This window comes from Chlorocebus sabaeus, unplaced genomic scaffold (assembly GCF_047675955.1).
Source record: "Chlorocebus sabaeus isolate Y175 unplaced genomic scaffold, mChlSab1.0.hap1 unalloc_scaffold_251, whole genome shotgun sequence".
NCBI lineage: Eukaryota > Metazoa > Chordata > Mammalia > Primates > Cercopithecidae > Chlorocebus > Chlorocebus sabaeus.
Genome location: NW_027327539.1, coordinates 258980 through 280057, shown reverse-complemented (window position 1 = coordinate 280057; position 21078 = coordinate 258980). Strand labels below are relative to the sequence as shown.

General features: G+C 38.1%; 2 protein-coding genes across 14 annotated transcripts in view; one reads left to right on the top strand and one right to left on the bottom strand.

Moving 5' to 3' along the window:
• Nucleotides 1-20607, top strand: part of LOC119622946 (uncharacterized) — a 48717-nt gene extending 28110 nt beyond the window's left edge. The window contains exons 4-5 of one of the 2 annotated variants that reach the window (XM_073014071.1): nucleotides 5186-6771; nucleotides 17638-20607. In XM_073014071.1, coding sequence (XP_072870172.1) covers nucleotides 5186-6771; nucleotides 17638-17658 — 1607 coding nt within the window. In that variant the 3' untranslated portion in view covers nucleotides 17659-20607. Of the gene's footprint in view, nucleotides 1-5185; nucleotides 6772-8674 lie in introns of both variants that reach the window. The other variant, XM_073014070.1, reaches the window with a different exon arrangement.
• LOC140711172 (tubulin beta-8 chain-like) overlaps nucleotides 1-21078 on the bottom strand; it is a 79278-nt gene that overhangs the window by 43876 nt on the left and 14324 nt on the right. The window lies entirely within an intron of this gene.

The following is a 21078-nucleotide window of genomic DNA, read 5'->3' as shown; positions in this document are numbered from 1 at the left end:
ACTCATTCTTTTTTATGGCTGCAATAGCAGAAAACGTAGGATGTTTTCATTTTATATTATAATTGCGTATGACAATATTTCACTGTGTACACTAAGTGTGGGACACAAATCAAATATAGGTCAGTGATGTGTCTGTTTCCACTATAAGAGTCTGTTTATCTGTATGTATATTGTTTCTTATTATGAGTTGTATACTTGTTCTGTTTGTATGCAATGGTGATTTTACCCTGCCTAGGTGAGTAGTCATTGAAATTCTTCTACTTTTACCCTCCATTTATTTATAAATCTATGTTTTTCTGTGTGTCAGAGAAACACTTTTGTGATTTGAAGATAATTTCAAAAACCGTCTTATCACTGTATCTGTTTTAGATATTATTTTTGATTGTCAACATGTAAACTTTACAATCTTAAATATTTTTTAATATTCAGCTTAGTCATATTATATTGATATTGTTACTCACTATATCTTTAGCATATGTTTATTTTGCAAAGCTAGCACTTAGTACTCATTAAACAAGTAACTACCTTTTCTGTTTTCTGGCCCTTTACAAAAATAATTCGGTTTTCTGTTTTAGAGTCAAACTGCTTTAGGTGTCTCATGTGAGTTGATTCATACAGTTTCTCTTCATGGCTGACTTCATGTTGCACAATGTCATCAAGATTTATCTTTATTATACTTGTTATTGTAGCAGGACGAGCCACAGACAAAACCTCTCAGATACGGAGTTGTAGAAGGAAGGGCTTTATTCAGCTGGGAGCATCGGCAAGTTACTGCCTTAAAATCCAAGCTCCCTGAGTGCACAATTTCTGTCACTTTTAAGGGCTCACAACACTAAAGATTTTACATAAAAGGGTCGTGATTGATTTGAGTAAGCAGGGGATACGTGACAGGGGCTGCATGCACCGGTGGTCAGAGTGAAACCGAACAGGGCAGGGAGTTTCACAATGTTCTTCTATACAATGTCTGAAATCTATGAATAACATTGGTTTCTAAGTTATGAGTTGATTTTTAACTACTGGGTGTAGGCCAGGCAGGCCCAGGCCTGATTTTGGGTCTGGCATCAGGCTGCCTGTCTTTGGTTTTACTTCCTTGTTTTTTCTTAAAACATATACTGAGTATAAAACAATATGAGAGGGTCTCTCTCTTTCCTCATTATGATACTTTTTGCTTTTTACAAGCTGGAGTAATATTGTAATAATTTTTATTTATTTATTTGGTGAGAGAAATTTGCATTGCTTTCATTTATTTGCTTTCAGTAACAATGCTACAATAATTATGAGGGTAGAAATTACTCTTCATGTGACCGTATGTGTGTGAGTGTGTATTTTTGCTGGATTTTTTATTTTATTGATATAGCTGTTCACCTGTATGCCCATACCAGATTTTTTTAGTTCTTTAACTTTGTATATGTTTTGATATCATGAACTGTGGTGCATTTGTTTCTCTTTTTGAAGATTGTGGGGTGCTTCATTGTCCCTTGAAATTCCCTATAATTGGGGGGTTGCTATTTCTGTTTCTGCAAAAATTTAATTAAAAATTTGACAGATTGCATTTAATCTGTAGATTACATCGAACAGTCTAGATATCTCATATTATTTGAAACTTTGAACAATAGCATGCTAAAGTTTATGTTGTTTAATTTCTATAAATGTCCTTTTATGTGTGTGTGTGTGTGTGTGTGTGTGATGGAGTTTCATTCTTGTTGCCCAGGCTGGAGTGCAATGGTGTGATCTCAGTGTGATCTTCAGCTCACCGCAACCTCTGCCTCCCAGGTTCAAGTAATTCTCCTGCCTCAGCCTCCTGAGTAGCTGGGATTACAGGCGTGCACCACCACACCTGGCTAATTTTGTATTCTTAGTAGAGATGGGGTTTCTCCATGTTGGTCTGGCTAGTCTCAAACTCCTGACCTCAAGTGGTCCGCTTGCCTTGGCCTCCCAAAGTGCTTGGATTATAGGCCTGAGTTACCGCGCCCAGCCAGTTTTCTTTTTTTAATTAGTTTCTACTCTCATTCCAGTTTGGTCATTAAAAGTAAGCTATAAAGTTTCTATTTTAAAACATTTGTTAAGACTTTTTGGTAGCCTAACAGGTGGTCTATCAAGGAGAATATTTTATGAGCTATTCAGAAGGGTATGTATTCTGCTTTTGTTTAAGAGTGTTCTCTACAATTCTATTAGACATAATTGTTTTATACTGCTTTGAAGTCTTCTATTTCCTTATGAGTATTCTTTTCTGATTATTCATTTCAGAAGTTGAGGTATTGAAATATCCTGCTATAACTATATTGCTCTCTATGTCTTGCGTTACTTCTGTCAGTATTTGCTCTATGTATTTGGAACCCTAATATAAGACACACACACAAATATATGTATATACACACGTTTTTCAGGGGTTCCTATTAAATGAACATTTCTAATATAATGTTCTTCTTTGTCTCTTATGAGCTTTTAGTTAAAATAAGTTTTATGAAATAGGACAGTTTTTTACTTTAGATGTACTTTGGGTAATATAATTTTGACCTCTTCAATTTGTTCTTTGCATAAAGTTTTTTCTTCCTCTTGCCTTTTTCAGTCTCCTTTAATCATTAGATCTCAAGTGACTCTTGTAGAAAAGCAAGTTGTGGCCAGCACGGTGGCTCACACCTGTAATCCCAGCACATTGGGAGGCCAAGGCAGGTGGATCACAAGGTCAGGAGATCGAGACCATCCTGGCTAACACGGTGAAACCCCGTCTCTACTAAAAATACAAAAACAAAATTAGCTGGGCGTGGTGGCAGGCGCCTGTAGTCCAGCTACTCGGGAGGTGGAGGCGGGAGAATGGCATAAACCCGTCAGGGGAGCTTGCAGTGAGCCGAGAGAGAAAGAAAGAAAGAAAGAAAGAAAGAAAGAAAGAAAGAAAGAAGAAAGAAAGAAAGAAAGAAAGAAAGAAAGAAAGAAAGAAAGAAAGAAAGAAAAGAAAGAAAGAAAGAGAAGAAAGAAAGAAAGAAAGAAAGAAAGAGAGAGAGGAGAGAGAGAGAGAGGAGAGAGAGAGAGAGAGAGAGAGAAGAGAGAGAGAGAGAGGAGAGAGAGAGAGAGAGAGAGAGAGAGAGAGAGGAGAGAGAGAGAGAGGAGAGAGAGAGAGAGAGAGAAAGAAAGAAAGAAAGAAAAGAAAAGAAAAGAAAGAAAGGGAAGAAAAGAAAAGAAAAGAAAAGAAAAGAAAAGAAAGGAAAAGAAGAAAGAAAGAAAGAAAAGAGAGAGAAAAGAAAGTTGTATCTTGTTTATTGATTTCTTAAATAAATTTATTTGGTGCATGTATTTCCAATGGAAAGCTTACTTCATAAATATTTAAATAATTTACTGAAATGGAAAGGCTTATTCGTGTTATTTTATTGTTTTGGTTATTGTATTTTTGTTTCTTATTTTCTTTTTCTGTCTTTGCATCCTTTTGACTTTTGTATTGATAGATTTTTACTTCTTATTTTTTTATGTATCTGTACAGGTACTTTGTGGTATCTTGGAAATTACATAAAATTTCTTAAAGTTAAAATAATACATTTTAAACTGGTAATTTCAGTTGCTTTTGAAAATTTTTCCTCATTACATCTGCCCTCGACTTTGTTACTAATGTCACTAATTATATTTTTATGTTGTATTTTTATTAACAGATTGTGATGAAAAGTTTATGATCATTTTTATGGTCTTTAAAATTTTAGAGAATAATTAAAATGTTTTCTGCACTATCATGATAATGGTACAGAACCTTACATTTGTATATGTTCATGTCTTTCCCAAAAAGTTACTTATTTTCATATGTTTTGTTTTCTTGCATCATGCTATTTTCAGTGGAAGATGCTTTCTTCAGCATTTCTTTTGTAAGGCAGGTGTTGTGCTAATATACTTTTTAACATTTGGTTATCTTGAAAGAGCACTACTTTTTCTTCATTTTTAGGACAGTTTTGTATGTCATATTATTCCTACTTACAAGCTATCTTTCTTTCAGCATTTTAACTATATCACAATTCCCTCTTGTCTAAAAAAATTTTGTTGACAGATTCGCTGGTTATCTAAGACCACACTTATAAATGACACATCACTTTTGTCTTGCAGCTCCTAAGATTCTCTGTCTTTGACTTCTGAAAACTTTGCTTATATGTGTGCCTTTTTATAAATCTGTGTGTATGTATCCTAGTTGAAGTTCATTGAGCTTCTTCATTTTTTACATCCTTCTTTTACTTTTGGAAATTTCTCACTCATTAGTTTTGTATTTTTCACCTCTGTAATTTTTTTTTTATATTTTAACATTTTCATCGATAATCTCATTTGTCTTATTATATTTTAGTTGTATGTGTTCCCCTTTAGCTCATTGAGGATTATTCAGGTTAAATTTTTTAAATTTCTGCATCTTCGTTGTTTTATGGTGGTTTTCTGAAAAGTTTTAAATTTTTTAATTGGGCCATGTTGCCCTGATATTTTGTATATATTGTAACGTTTGTTATTTGAACATTAACAAAAAGGTATTTGTCACAATCATTTCAGTGTTGCTTTGTCCTGACATGGTCTGAAACCAATTGTCTTTGACAGAGATAATGGGAGCCTCTCATACATGTTCTAAGGATGTATCTTGTCTGGAATTTTGTGTTTGTTTTTCAGTTAAAAGGGATTGTTCATGTTTCTTCTTATGGTCTCTAATCACTCTTCTACCTATTCCCTGTATTTAACACTGCAGCCTGCTCCTGAAACATTTGCATTTGGTCTTAGCTGACCCATAGCACCATTTCTCTCAGCTCTCTGTGTTGTTGGAGACAGAAACCAGATTTTGTAAAGACCCCAAAAAGCCAGAAGTAAGGATATGTGTATCAGTATTTTTCTTCTAAGTAAGAAGCCAGGAGTTAACAGTTTACTCCTATAGGCACAATGCTATATTGGGGAGGAGGAAAGCTGTGGTGAGTAAATGTAACAAACTTTCCTTTCTGTTCCATGTGGTTCTTAGTATTGTGCTTACCTGTGGCATTGCATACAATTAACTCATTTACAGATTTTGCAGAAAGGCATTTTGGTCAGTATATTTTTGTTACATGTTTGTGAAGAAATTATGGCCTGTGATATTTTGTTATGCTATCTTACTAATGTAGTTTGTATACATTTTCTATATTGTAAAGTATATTCATATGAATCTAGTAGGATAATTTGTTATTTTTATTTCTTTCAGCTATGTGTTCTCCTTTCAGCCAAGACCTTTCACCAGTGCAGGGGATAGAAGATTCATTCCAAAAACTTGTACTGAGAAGATACGAGAAATGTGGATATGAGAATTTACAATTAAGAAAGGGCTGTAAACATGTGAATGAGTGTAAGGTGCAGAAAGGAGTTAATAGTGGAGTTTATCAATGCTTGTCAACTACCCAAAGTAAAATATTTCAATGTAATACATGTGTTAAAGTTTTTAGTAAACTTTCAAATTCAAACAAACATAAGACAAGACATACTGGAGAGAAACCCTTTAAATGTACAGAATGTGGCAGATCATTTTACATGTCACACCTAATTCAACATACAGGAATTCATGCTGGAGAGAAACCCTACAAATGTGAAAAATGCAGCAAAGCCTTTAATAGGTCAACATCACTTACTAAACATAAGAGCACATGTGAAGAATGTGGGAAAGCCTTTAGACGGTCCACAGTTCTGAATGAACATAAGAAAATTCATACTGGAGAGAAACCCTACAAATGTAAAGAATGTGGCAAAACCTTTAGATGGTCCACAAGCCTGAACGAACATAAGAATATTCATACTGGAGAGAAACCCTACAAATGTGAAGAATGTGGCAAAGCCTTTAGACAGTCCAGGAGTCTGAATGAACATAAAAATATTCATACCGGAGAAAAACCCTACACATGTGAAAAATGTGGCAAAGCCTTTAACCAGTCCTCAAGTCTTATTATACACAGGAGCATTCATTCTGAACAAAAACTTTACAAATGTGAAGAATGTGGCAAAGCCTTTACTTGGTCCTCATCCCTTAATAAACATAAGAGAATTCATACTGGAGAGAAACCCTACACATGTGAAGAATGTGGCAAAGCCTTTTATCGGTCCTCACACCTTGCTAAACATAAGAGAATTCATACTGGGGAGAAACCCTACCCGTGTGAAGAATGTGGCAAAGCTTTCAACCAATCCTCGACCCTTATATTACACAAGAGAATTCATTCTGGACAAAAACCTTACAAATGTGAAGAATGTGGCAAAGCCTTTACACGGTCCACAACACTGAATGAACATAAGAAAATTCATACTGGTGAGAAACCCTACAAATGTGAAGAATGTGGCAAAGCTTTCGTATGGTCCGCAAGCCTGAGTGAACATAAGAATATTCATACTGGAGAGAAACCCTACAAATGTAAAGAATGTGGCAAAGCTTTTAACCAGTCCTCAGGCCTTATTATACACAGGAGCATTCATTCTGAACAAAAGCTTTACAAATGTGAAGAATGCAGCAAAGCCTTTACTCGGTCCACAGCCCTGAATGAACACAAGAAAATTCATTCTGGAGAGAAACCCTACAAATGTAAAGAATGTGGCAAAGCCTATAACTTATCCTCAACCCTTACTAAACATAGGAGAATTCATACCGGAGAGAAACCCTTCACATGTGAAGAATGTGTCAAAGCCTTCAATTGGTCTTCATCCCTTACTAAACATAAGATAATTCATACTGGAGAGAAATTCTACAAATGTGAACAATGTGGCATCGGCCCTCAACCCTTACTGTACACAAGCGAATTCACACTGGTGAGGAACATAGTTGAATGATATTTCTAGTTCTCTCTTCTAGTGTCTTTAAACAGCAAATAAATTGAAGAATATTGTTCCTATATAAACTTTTATTATTTTTCTTATTTTAAATTTTTAAAAATTTCTGTAGGTACATAGTATGTGTATATATTTATGGCTTATTTGGGTTATTTTGATACAGGCATGTGACATGTAATTATCATATCAGAGTAAATGAGTTGTTCATCACAAGCATTTATTCTTTGTGTTACACACAGTCCAGTTAATACACTTTATTTATTTTTTTATTTTTTATTTTATTTTATTTTTTTTAATTTTTTATTTATTTTATCTTATTTTATTTTATATTTATTTTATTTTATTTTATGACAGAGTCTTGCTCTGTCACCCAGGCTGGAGTGCAATGGTGCAATCTTGGCTCACTGCAACCTCCATCTGCCAGGTTCAAACAATTCTCCTGCCTCAGCCTCATGAGTAGCTGTGACTACAGGCACGTGCCACCATGCCTAGCTAATTTTTGTATTTTTAGTAGAGATGAGGTTTCACAATGCTGGCCAGGATATTCTCGAACTCCTGACCTCATGATCTGCCCACCTTGGCCTCCCAAAGTGCTGGGATTACAGGCGTGAGCCATCGCACCCGGCCACTTTAATTATTTTTAAATGTACAATTTTTTTTTTTTTTTTTTTTTACTACAGGTTGTTTTATGATTATAATAACTATATAAGTATAATTATAATTCACACATTTATAAGTCATTAATGATTTTTTAAAAGTTCCATATTTATCTTTAAACATGCAGCATCTCTTTCTGCAAATAAACACAGACTTTGGTTTTGATTGACATGGAGTTAAATATGTAAATATATTGCTCTAAAGATAAAATTTAGGTGTAAGAAAATTATGGGACCAGCAGTTGTGTTTGTGTGAGAGTTTGTATCTATTTTCCAAAGAAAATTGCAATATTGGAACAAAGATTATTTTAATAAGGTGGATAATTTACTAGGAATCTAGAAACCTAAAATATTCTGAAACCAGATCTATATTGTATTACTGTGAAATTTAATGGACCATTGTTGAGACTGTCCCCATGCAAATTCTGTTATTTGTCTGTTACTCATGCTAGAAGCTATAATTGACTTCTTTCTTACGTTTTTTAAATTTTTATGAAGTATTATGTGAGCTGGTCAGAAATTACAGTTTTATAAAATTTAGTAGTGCACACAAAATTTTTAGATGCAAGTTCACAATTTATGTATTAAGTTATATTTTAGTTAGAACATTTCATTTTATTGCTTTAATTGGATAACCCTATATGAGCTGTTTAATTATGCCTTTCACTATTTATAATTGACATAAATGAGTTTATTGTGCCAATTTGTTCAGGTAAGTACTGGGAAAACTTTATAATTCATGGGATGTTTTGATGAATATAGTAAACATAAGAAAGTACTGGGTGTGTAATAAATGCTCCATAATTAGCCATAAATAATCTTTCTGGAGTGAGTTTGTAGCTCCAAGTGAGAGAATGAAAATGTATATAGTGAAGAAATGGCAGTCTGCATTTGGAGAGAACATCTGTTCCCGGGCTGCAAAACTGACTCATTCTGAATTTAAAGAGTATCTCTGATTTTATTTTCTAATTATCTTCAGTTTTGGGATAGCTGTGTTTATTCCCAGCTATGTATGCCTCACAGCCCTTCTTCTTTGTATTATGGCTACAGTCTTCTCACTGTTCTCTTTTTGCCATGTAATTTCATAGACTTTCTACGTTCTGATTAGAAGTTTGAAATTTTTTAATGTGGTAAATTGTTTTTAACTGAAGTGTTTGAGGTTATTTATAGCTTATCAATGCAATGTTTAGATCACTTAATTGAGATAAGTCATTTACTGTCCACAGGGGCATTGGTGGAACATGAAGTGAAACACCAGGACCTGGTTCTGGAATTATGGAGGGCAACTCCAGTCCCCAGTGTGGGCCCCAGACTCTGGCACACTGGTGCATGCCAAATGTACTCAGACCACCACTACTCTGATCAGGGCCCTTGCTGCTGTCACTGTTGTCATCTGTGCTTGCAGTCCTCTGGTGCCTGGAAGTTCTGTTCTCCAGGTAGCAGATGACTTTGCTCCAAGCATTCACATCTTTTTATTCCATCTGTACAGGAGTACTTTATAATTCTGAATGTCTTCTAAACATCATTCTTCTTAAGATAGCTCATATAAATGGGATTGTACACTCTTTGTCACTATGTTTGTGGTATATTTCACTGAATATGATGTCTTAAAGTTTTATGCTTGTTGTAGCATGTGCATAATTTGCTGTTTGAAGATACAGCCATATTCCATTGCCTACTTATGCCATATGTTATCATTTATCAAGAAACTTAAGTAGCTATCACCTTCTTGTGGGGGGAGGGTTGGAAAATGCTCTTAAAAATGTGTATGCAAATATCTATTCCAGGTCCTGCTTTGAATACATAGATTCCCAGAAGTATACCTGGATGGTATAATTTCTCTTTTCTTTCTCTTCTTTTTCTTTCTTTCTTTTTTTTTTTTTTTTTTTTTTTTGAGATTGGATTTCACTTTGTAACCCAGGCTAGAGTGCAGTGGTGCAATAATGGCTCACTGCAGCCTTGACATCCCAGGCTCAAATGATCCTTCCACCTCAGTCACCCAAGTAGCTGGGACTACAGGCACATGCCAGCATACCTGGCTAATTTTTGTATTTTTTCGAGAGATAGGGTCTCACTGTGTTGCCCAGGCTGAACTCAAAATTCTGAGCCTAAGTAATTCTGCCACTTCAGCCTCCTAAAGTGTTGAAATTACAGGCATGAGCCACAGTTCGTTTTTAATATTTTGGAAAACCTGCATCCTACTTTTATTGAGGGCTGCATTATTCTTTTCCACCAGCAGTGCATAGAGGTTCCAAATCCTACATACTTGACAACATTGATTACTTTTTATTTGTTGAATAGTGGCCATGCTAATGGATGAGACTTCAAGATTTTACTTTGCATTCTTCTCATAAGTGATTTTGATTGTCTTTTCAAATTCCTCTTGGTCATTTGCATAACTTCTTTTAGGAAATGTCTTTGAAGACACTGGTCCATTTAAAAAAAGTTATTCACCCTTGGTGGTGGTTATGTTTCAGAAGTCAAATGGTGAATGGCATTTGTACTCCACTTAGTGTTTCCCTTGATGTGTGGATGTGCAGAAGGTTTTGAAAGTTTGATATAGTACCTTTTCTAATTATCTTATTGCTTCTGCTTTTAATGTGATACTCCAAAAGCCATCCAAAACCAATGTTACTAAGCTTTTCCCTATATTTTCTTCTAAGTGTTCAAGAGTTATGTCTTTTTAAGCTTTATGTTTAGTGTATGTAAAATGTTTTGTTTGCATTGAAGAGAAAGGTCCAAGTTCATTATCTTTCTTTTTTTTTTTTTTTTTTCATTCATTTAGACGTTGAGTTTTCTCACACCATTGGTTGGCGAGTCTGACCTTTTCTTCACTATTTGGTCATAGTAACCTAGTAGAAGATTATTTGATAATATTTGCACAGGCTTGTTTCTGGGTTCTTTGTTCTGTCATGTGTTTGTTTGTTTGTTTCTTTATGCCATTACCACATTGGTTTTATTTTTGTAGCTTTGGAATCTGTTTTGACATCATGAGATGTGGTACTTCTTTGTTCTTTTCTAAAGCTGTTGGCTATTCATGTTCCCTTGAGACTACACATGAATTTTAGAATTATATAAAATATCTCTGCCAAATAAGTAACATTGGAATTTTAATAAGGATGACATTGAATTTGTGCAATACTCAGAAGTATTGACAGCATAACAATATTACATCTCCTGACGGAGAAACATGCATTTGTGTCTGTGGTGTGTTTGTGAGTGTGTGGATTGGCATCAGAGATAGTGCCGAGATGCAAGAGAAAGAGTTCAAAGTGTTTCCTTGGCCTTTTTCTGGTCTCCTGCACAACTCGTATCCACTGGTTAGCCTACCTTCAACTGGTTTATCTTCTTAGATATATCATTGTCAAGTTGGTAGGACAATAAAAATTCCTTTCACAAGTTGAAGACATTTGTCTACTTTTGGCCCAATCTCACACCCAAAGACCCAGAATGTTGGAAGTTAGGGAAGATAAATTCTCCGTGGTAGATTTGTAGGTTAATTTGCTTTATTGAATTGTGTTTTTATTTTATAATTTTTTGGCATTGTGTCATTTAATCAGAACAAGACACCATGTATATTTTATCCTTGCCTATATTTTCATGTCCACATAAAATGGAAAGAGAACAAAAGAAAGAGACATAAAAAACAAAGGAAATAATGTAAAAAAAAGAGAGGATAAAGGAAGCAAAAAAGAGGAAAATGCAATTTTAAAAGTGCTAGAAATTAGAACTAAGAAAGCATCTGGGCTGTGTAATCACCATTTTGTTGTGCAAGGCCCAAACCAACAGGTCCTCCTGAAACAGAGATATCAGACTGCAAATAACCCCTGAACATTTTCTATTTTTATGGTATTTTATTCTTTCCCTAAGTTACCTCACTTTGTTTTGTCAGCTGAAACTAAACCCAGATATATTCATTTGTATTTACACTGCTACGAAGAAATACCTGAGAATGGGTAACTTATAAAGGAAAGAGATGGCTGGGTGTGGTGTCTCACGCCTGTAATCCCAACATTTTTCAGAGGCTGAGTTGGGCGGGTCACAAGGTCAGGAGTTTGAGACCAGCTTGGCCAACATGGTGAAACCCCATCTCAACTAAAAATACAAAAATTAGCCAGGTATGGTGGCTGGCGCTGTAATCCCAGCTACTCAGGAGGCTGAGGCAGGAAAATCCCTTGGATCCGGGAGGCGGAGGTTGCAGTGAGCCAAGATCATGCCAGAACAGCGTAGGGGAACCACGCCCACAATCTAATAAGCACCCGTGAGTTCCCTCCCCAAATGTAGGGATTACAGTTCAGATTACAATTCAAGATCAAATTTGGGTAGATACACAAAGCCAGACCTTATTATTCCACCTTTGGTCACTCCCAAATCACATATTTCTCACATTCCAAAACCCAATTATGCCTTCCCAACATATCCCCAAAGTCTTATTTCAGCATTAACCCAAAAAGTCTAAGTCCATAGTCTCATCTGAGACAAGGCAAGTCCCTTCCTATGAGCCTGTGAAATCAAAAGCAAGTTAGCTACTTCCAAGATATAATGGGGGTACAGGCATTGGGTAAATATACCCATTTCAAATGGAGAAATTGGCCAAAATAAAGGGGCCGCAGGCCCCACCCAAGTCCAAAATTCAGTAGGGCAGTCATTAAACCTTAAAGTGATCTTGTTTGACTCCATGTCTCACATTTAATTCACACTGATGCAAGAGGTGAGCTTTCACAGCCTTGGGCAGCTTCACCTCTGTGGCTTTGCAGGGTAGTCTCCCTCCCTGCTGCTTCACAGTCTGGTGTTGGGTGTCTGTGACTTTCAGGCCCACAATGCAAGCTGAGGGTGGATCTACCATTCTTGGGTCTGGAGGACTTTGCCCTCTGCTCAAACAGCTTCAGTAGGCAATGCCCCAGTGGGGACTCTGTGTGTAGGCCTCAACTCGACATTTTTTTCTGCACTGCCCTAGCAGAGATTCTCCATGAGGGTTTAGCCCCTGCAGCAAACTTCTGCCTGGACATCCAGGCATTTCCACACATTCTCTGAAATCTAAACTGAGGGTTCTAAACTTCAATTCTGTGTGCCTACAGGACCAACACCATGAGGAAGATGCCAAGGCTTGGAGCTTACATCTTTGAAATAATGGCTCAAGCTGTACCTTGGCCCCTTTTAGCCTTGGCTGGAGTGACTGGAATCCAGGGAACCAAGTCCTGAGACCACACAGCAAGGTTTCCTGGGCCCAGCCAATGAAATTTTTTTTGTCTTCTAGGCCTCCAGGCCTGTGATAGGAGGGGATGCCACAAAGGTCTCTAACATGCCCTGAAGGCATTTTCCCCATTGTCTTGGTGATGAACATTTGCTCCTCACTTCTACAGCCAGCTTCACTTTCTTCTGAGAAAATGGGTCTTTTCTACCACATCATTAAGCTGTGAATTGTCTAAACTTTTATGCTCTGTCAACTTTTGGATGTTTTGCTGCTTAATTTCTTTTGCCATATACCATAAATTATCTCTCAAGTTCAACCTTCCACAGATCTCTAGGACAGGAGCAAAATGCCACCAGTCTCTTTGCTAAAGCATAGCATGGGTCACCTTTATTCCAGTTCCCAACAAGTTCCTCACCTCCACCTGAGACCATCTCAGCCTGGACTTCATTGTCCATCACTACCAGCTTTTTGGTCAAAGCGATTCAACAAGTCTCCAGGAAGTCCAAACTTTGCTACATCTTTCCTTCTTATAAGTCCTCCAAAATTCCAGCCTCTGCCTGTTACTCAGTTCCAAAGTCACTTCCACATTTTTGGGTATCCTTATAGCAGTGCCCCACTGCGTCAGTACCAACTTACTGATAAGTTTATTTTCATGCTGCTGTGAAGAAATACTTGAGACTAATTTGGAAGAAAAGAGGTTGCATTGACTTAGCGTTTTGCATAGCTGCTAAGACCTCAGGAATCTTACAGTCATGGTGGAAAGGGAACCACACACATCCTACTTTACATGGTGGCAGGAGAGAAGTGTTGTGCAAAGGAAAGAAAAGCTTCTTACAAAACCATCAGATCTCGTGGGAACTCACTATCATGAGAACAGCATAAGGGAATTACCCACATGATCTAATCACCTATGATACCTCTCCCTGAAAATGTGGGGATTACAATTTGAATTAAAATTGAAAATGAGATTTGGGTGGGGACAGAGCCAGACCATATCATCAGATCTTTAACAATATTTTACTTTGTTACTATAATCCAGGTCCAAATAATAAAAATAAAAATGTTTTCTAGTCATGGTTGCTTGTTTAAAGTAGCCTGGGCAGATTGATCAATTGTTATATGAAGTTGGGACAGAAATCATTTATTAGCATTCTGAACTGGGATCCTGGCCAAGAAGAGAAATTCTCTAGAAAGGAGCCAAGGGGTACATACATAAGAAAAATTCTTGGCCAGGTTCAGTGAAAATCACAAGCTCTCATGAGACAGAATTCTGGCTGGCTGTGTGGACAAAAAGCCCAACTTTGGGGAATTCAATCCAGGACCTATCTACCTTCAATCTTTTGCTGACCTTTGGATGGGGTTGTTGTGGGTTTTTTTGTTTTGTTTTGTTTTGTTTTTTTGTTTTTTTTGTTTTTTTTACAATCTGGCCACTATTTTGTAGGGTGACTGTGGTTTGCTGGGGCTCCACTCCAGGCCCTAGTCACCTTGGATTTTCCAGTACCTGGAAGTATCATCAGGGAAGGCTGAAAACCAGCAAAGATAGCAGCCTGCCCCTTCCTCTGGGATCTCCATCCTAGGAGGATACTGACCTGTTCCCTGCCTGAATGCATCTGTAGGAGGTGGCTGGAGGCCATGGTTTGGAAGAAAAAGTCTGGCTGTGTTTTGGTAGAGCATCTGTGCTGTTGATAGATGCAGGAGGCAGATGAGGGAACCTGCCCAGGTCTTGTCTGCACAAGCCCACAATAAACTGGAGACCCACCAGTGCACTGGGAGAATGGGATGGAGCCAATGGAAAGTTCACGCTTTGTGCATCCCTCTCACTTTGCTCTTTGCTGAGAGGTTGGTTTTTTTTGTTTGTTTGTTTGACTGTTTGTTTGTTTTCTTTTCCTTTTTACCCAATAAATTCTGCTCCTCACCTTTAGGGTGACTGGGAGCCTAATCTTTCCTTAGTATGATAAGAACTCAGTTTTAGCTGAGCTAAGGAGAAAATTCTAAAATATGGTGGTGCCCAGACATGGGCCTTGAGGAAGGGCAAGATGCAAACCCAGAATCTTTTCCCCTTTTGCTTCTAAGCCTTTTCATCCTTGTACTTCTGAGAATAGAGGAAACAGCACACCAACCCACCCCAACAGTCGCAGGTGCACATGAGATGGACCAGTGAATGGTCACTCCCCTGCACCCTCTGGGTTGGAGCCAGAGTGCATGGCTTGGGCAGTGAGTTCTTTGCCACTTATCCGCAGTTTCTCCCCCTCCTCTGACCAAGGACTCCAGCTCTGTTCGAGCCCTGGAGAAAATAATCCATTTGCATAAGAAGCTTCCCTGTCCTACCCTTAACCTTTTTTATTCATTTTCTCCACGCCATTAGCAGTTAACTTTTAAGTGAGAGGGTTTCCCCCCCTTTTAAAGAACATGTTACTAGGCCAGTACACCAAGTATCACTGTGTATATTCTCTGTAAAGTTTTAATTATTAAAAAAAAAATTGTGAAGTTGGTCTTAAGCTGTATACAATCTGGTGCCCTTTGCATGTCTTCCTGTTTGGTCAGTAGGAATCTTTGCTGCAGGCCTCCATTTTATTTTATGTCCTTGGGAGCATGACCTGTAACCACATGGCAATATTTTGCTTTAGCCTCTGCAGCCTGGGTTCAGTCCTGGGTAAAGGAATGAGTACTTGTGAGTTGGTATCTGTGTGACTTTTGCCATTTGGTGATTATCTTCTCTTCATGAACAACTCTTGAGTTTTATCTTAAACCTTCCTTTTTCTGGGTTGCCTTTAAAGGTTTTAGATTTTGTGGCCAGGCACGATGGTTCACGTCTGTAATTCCAGCACTTTGGGAGGCAGAGGTAGCTGGATCACGAGGTCAGGAGTTCGAAACCAGCCTGGCCAAGATGGTGAAACCCCATCTCTACTAAAAATACAAAAATTAGCTAGGCGTGGTGGTGGGCACCTGTAATCCCAGTTACTCAGAGGCTGAGACAGGAGAATTGCTTGAACTCAGGAGGCAGAGGTTACAGTGAGCCAAGATTGCTGCACTCTAGCCTGGGCAACAGAGCAAGACTCTATCTCAGAAAAATAATAATAAAATAGATTTTGTGAGAACTGCTAACCCCTTTGAAACTCACAGTTAAATCATAACCTTAATTGGTGCTTGTTGGTTTCACCTGTACAGTTACTTTTAGGAAAGTCTGAAAGCCAGAAATATTGGCTGCTTGGCACAGCTAAAGCAGGTAATGGGGAATTTAAAAGAATTTTCTTAAAGGACATTCAGCTTAATTAAAAGTGCATATCCAAATTTCATATATATATATACACACACACTTATATATGTATATATATATGCACACACACACACATATACACACACACACACACACACACATATTTTGTTTATTTTTTTTGAGACTGATCTCACTCTGTAGCCAAGCTGGAGTGCAGGGGTGTGATCTCGGCTCACTGCAACTTCTGCTTCCTGGGTCCAAGTGATTCTCCAGCCTCAGCCTCCCGAGTAGCTGGTACTACAGATGCACACCACCACACCCAGCTAATTTTTGTATTTTTAGTAGAGATAGGGTTTCACCATGTTGGCCAGGATGATCTCAATCTCTTGACCTTGTGTTCCACCTGCCTCAGCCTCCCAAAGTGCTGGGATTACAGGCATGAGCCACCGTGCCTGGCCCAAGTTATAGGTATATTTAAAGGCATTTTTTTTTTTTTTATTGGACCTTGTTTTGCTGAATTCTCAGTTTTCTCCATTTTCTCCATTTTGTTTTTCCACTCTTAATACATGCATGAGAGGCCAATAATCTAATTAGGAGATTGGAAAACAAAACATCTTATAGCTACTGGATTCTTTTTTGCCTATCTGTGTAGTTACATATGTGCTATATCTATGTAATGTCTATTTTTATAAAGCTGTAATTGACCTAGAGAAAAACGAGTTCTTGGGTCAGATATTTTTTGAAGGGAAGGTAAAAGCTGTGGTACATTGAAGTTCACAAGACTTTAATCATTGAGAACTAAAAACAGACTTAGCAATTATTGGTAAAAAGCAGAAGTCGTCAAAATACACATTTTTGTTTAGGGTTAAAGGATTGTTCTGAATTAGATAAGACAAAGCTAAAAGTTTAAACGAGTTATAAAAAGTTTCTATAAAATTCATCTTGCCAAAGAAATTTTGTCTATGAACATTAAATTACAAAGGGTATTATATGTTTTTTTGGTAAATTAAGCATTTAAATAATAGCACAACAAGGTACTCTTAAGGCACTAATCTGCTCTTTAGAAAAATTTGTGAAGTGTTATAAAAGGGCTTTACTTTTGTAAATTTTTTAAAACAATTGTGACAAAATAAATAACATGGTAATCTGGAATTATTTCATAACATCAAGTGTTTTAAACCTCTAACATTTCTTCCCAAAATCAAGCTTCAGTTTCAAAATTGTCTTTCCTCATGCCTGACTTTTGAATGCTACAGAGCACCACTGGAGTATCCAAAAGAGATAAACCAGATTATTTGACATATTTAGTTACGTAGGATTGCCAAAATGGTGTTCAGTTTTCTTTAGGTTATATTTTGGTAAATGATACTAATCTATGTTCCAAAATTGTATAGGATTTCTAATATTCTAATGTCTTGAGTATATGCTATCAAAATTAAGGTTTTTATGTTAAGTTATTGTAAACCAGAGAGATTATCAAACTTCTTTGTCAATTGTGTTTCTGACTATAACTACCCTGGACATTTTGTTATTCAAAGACGATCGTTGTCTTGTTTAGATCCTTTTCAAGAGATGGTTTATAAGAAGCTACAGAACTGTTACAGGTGCTCTCAAATGCAGGTTTCCAAATAACTTTGGAGATCATGACATTGAAATAAAGTTCACAAGTATCAAGCAGAACAAGAGTTAGCTAAATGAACTGAACTAATAGAAAACTGAAATTATTATTATTATTTACTTATGCTTGGACCATTGCTAATTCTTATTTTGTTTTTCAGAGTCAAGGAAACTTATTTTGAACTATTTATAACCGTTAATAATTGAGTAAGGTATACTCCTATGAAGAAAATTTGGGCACATTTATCTTTTTCTCTCTGCCTGGCTTCTCTAGAACTTCAAAACTAGTTGTGAGTATTCTTAACTTATGACAATATAGTTGTTTGCATCAGTGCAATAAGAATTCATTTTTCTTTTTCAACAGGATACAACTGGAGAAACTGGTTGTTTCACCAAGGCTTTGACTGGAAGGGTACATTTCCCTTTAAGGAGTTAAGCTTGACTTGTAGAGACGATAAAAGCCTCTTGGAAAAATGGGCCTTATACTTTGTTACACAGTCCCCATACAAGGTTCCTAACCTGCAGTGAGTAAAGAATGTCACTTTCCAACAGGCCTAGGAACCACATGCTCTTGGGACCTCAAGAAGAGAGGAGTTTACCCAAGTCACAGGTATTTGAGAATATAAACCCATGGTTGGGCTTAGCTTTGGAAAGTCCTGTCTGAGATTCTTTGTGGTACAGAGTTCCATCAAAGCCAATCTAAAAGGCCTATATAGAAATAATTATTCTTGCTGTATTTTATGCAAATAATCAGGCCAAGTATATGACTGAAGACTATTTTGCAAACAACACTGTCCTATCATAGTTTTTGTTTGTTTACCTTTTGTTTTAGATGGAGTCTCATTCTGTTACCCAGGCTGGATGGCAGTGGCACGATCTCGGCTCACTACAACCTCCACCTGCCAGTTTCAAGTGATTCTCCTGACTCAGCCTCCCAAGTAGTTGGGATTACAGGCACACATCACCATGCCCAGCTAGTTTTTCTTTTTTTTTTTTTTTTTTAAATAGAGATGGTGTTTCACTATGTTGGTCAGGCTGGTCTCAAGCTCCTGACCTCATGATTCACCTGCCTCAGCCTCCCAAAGTGCTGGGATTACAGTTGTGAGCCACCACACCCAGCCCATGGTTTTTTAATACAAATGAGAGAAAAATTCTTTTCTTTTTTTTTGAGACAGAGTCTCACTCTTTCACCCAGGCTGGAGAGCAGTGGCATGATCTTGGCTCACTGCACACTTCACCTCCCAGGTTCACGCCATTCTCCTGCCCTAGCCTCCCAAGTAGCTGGGACTACAGGTGCCCACCACCACACCCAGCCAATTTTTTGTATTTTTAGCATAGATGGGGCTTCACAGTTTTAGCCAGGATGGTCTGGATCTCCTGACCTCGTGATCTGCCCGCCTTGGCCTCCCAAGAGAGAGAAATTCAGTTTCAATACTTATCATCATTGAATTCTAGACTCATTGGTTGTCTTTAAGTTTTTGCCTACATTTTAGATTAAACCTGCTTATTCCTATAAACCAACCATCAATCTCTGGCTACAGCTCAGAAGGAACAAAAGGGATGGGTAATGTAAAAACCTGGATCGATATTCTAGTTCTGGACAATTATTATGCAAATCCTGTCAGGTGGTAGGAATAAATAGGGTGCCCACCTAAATCTTAGCAAGCATAACTATAGCCACTAGTTATCTGGGTATGTCATAAGACATCCTTTTCTCTCCCTTGTTAAAGGAGGACTCTGTTCCACAGTTTCACCTTAGCATTTTGCTTATGACAGTCTATGCAACCACTCGGAGACACATTTTTGTCCCAATCTCAATTCCAATTTTCGGGTCAACGCCCTGGGAAAGAAAACTGGATCTGTGGGATTAGGAGGCAGATGATAATGGAGATTAGAAGGCACAGTGTAGGTGAGCACGACTAATTCCTGCTGATTAAGACAAACTTCCAGTTTCATAGATAAAGGTAATCTCTTGTACCCATGGCATAAATGAGGTTTAGGGAACTCCAAACTCCTGAGAGCAGAGCATATAGAGTGTATGGGGGTAAGAGTGGATATTCCACCCCCTAGGCCTCACTGTTAATGTGGGTAAAAGCCACATTGACACCCATGGGCAGCACCCTGTTGCAGTCACCAGGACTTAGGGATACAAGGATGGAAAAGGTAATGAAGATGCTCTTCCTTTCCTCCCTCACATACTCTGAGTATTTTCTAGGAAGAGAAGAGAACCAGGGATGCCTGCTCCCCTCTTTCTAGATGAGTAGCCATTCATCTTCAGTCTGAACCTATTTTGATTGCATTCTGAATCCCTGGGACTCCCTTGAGAAAAAAATACCTTTTTTCCTTTCTCCTCCTCTGTCCTCTTCACTGACAGGTAATTGTGTCTCTGTAATATGGGACACTCACTTCAGATGCATCCTCCAAACTAGGAAAAGTTAATTTTCAAAACCTTAAACTGGTTGGCTTAGGACTGCGCTCACAAAAGGGTTTGCCAGAAGACTGACATGCTGACAAAAGCATGCAAGTTGTTTTGCCAGCTGGGCTTTTGGCCTCCCTCTCCCTGAGCAAACTGGTAAAAGGCTTTGGGATTTTTAAGCTGTCCTTACCCCCACCACTGCTTTGTTTTAATACATGTTTTCTAATAACCTGGTTTGTCTCTTCAGCTTCAGGCCATCAAAGTCCAAAACATCATGCAAACAGACTGGAGCCTCAAACAATAACCTTTTCTTGCCAGGAACCCTTAGATAAGCCCCTGAGGGAGATCAGACTGCTGTTTTCTGAAAACAGTACCCCCTGTCAGCAGGAAGCAGTTAAGATTGGTCTTCATCCTTATCTTTATTCTAACGGAAGTTAGATGTACTTCTTTAGGGTGGAAGATGATAGATGCAGGAGGCAGTTGAGGGAACCTGCCCAGGGCGTTGTATGAGTATGCCTGCAATGGACTAGTTACCCACCTGCACGCTGGAAGAGTGGAGTGGAGCCACGGAACGTTTACACCTTTTGCAGAAGGGAGGAGCCTGGCATCTTTAGTTCCTGTGTGGTTGCCTGATGTTCAAGATTCCCTCTTGGTTTGCTGAGAGTTGTTTTTCCTTTTTCCTTTTCACCCAATAAATTCTGCTGCTTATCCATCAGTGTGTTGGTGAGCCTAATCTTTCCTGGTCATGTGACAAGAACCCAGTTTTAGCTAAGGAGAAAATTCTGAAACACTGTGTTGGGGATTCCTTCATCCCCTGATTGGTTTGGGCACTCCAAGTCCCACAGGCTTCATTGGCTGAGATGCACAAACAGCAAAAGTGATAGCCCACCATGCCCTCCTGGGCATTCCTTCTCAAAGAAATTAGAACTCTGATGGACTTAGAACATAAACAGGGGTGATAGGAATCTCTGGTTGGGAGGACACTCCCAGTAAGGAGGAATGAATTGGGGTCCCATTTAAAGAAAAAGTCAACCCATGCCTCAACAAAACAGCAATGCCAATGGTGAGGCACCACCTCTACCCTGGTCAGCTTGGACTCTCCAAAGCCTGCTGGCTGGAATGACTGAGTCACCCAAAAGACAAAGATGGCAGCCTGGCCCCTCTCCCTGGGCACTCCATCCCAGAC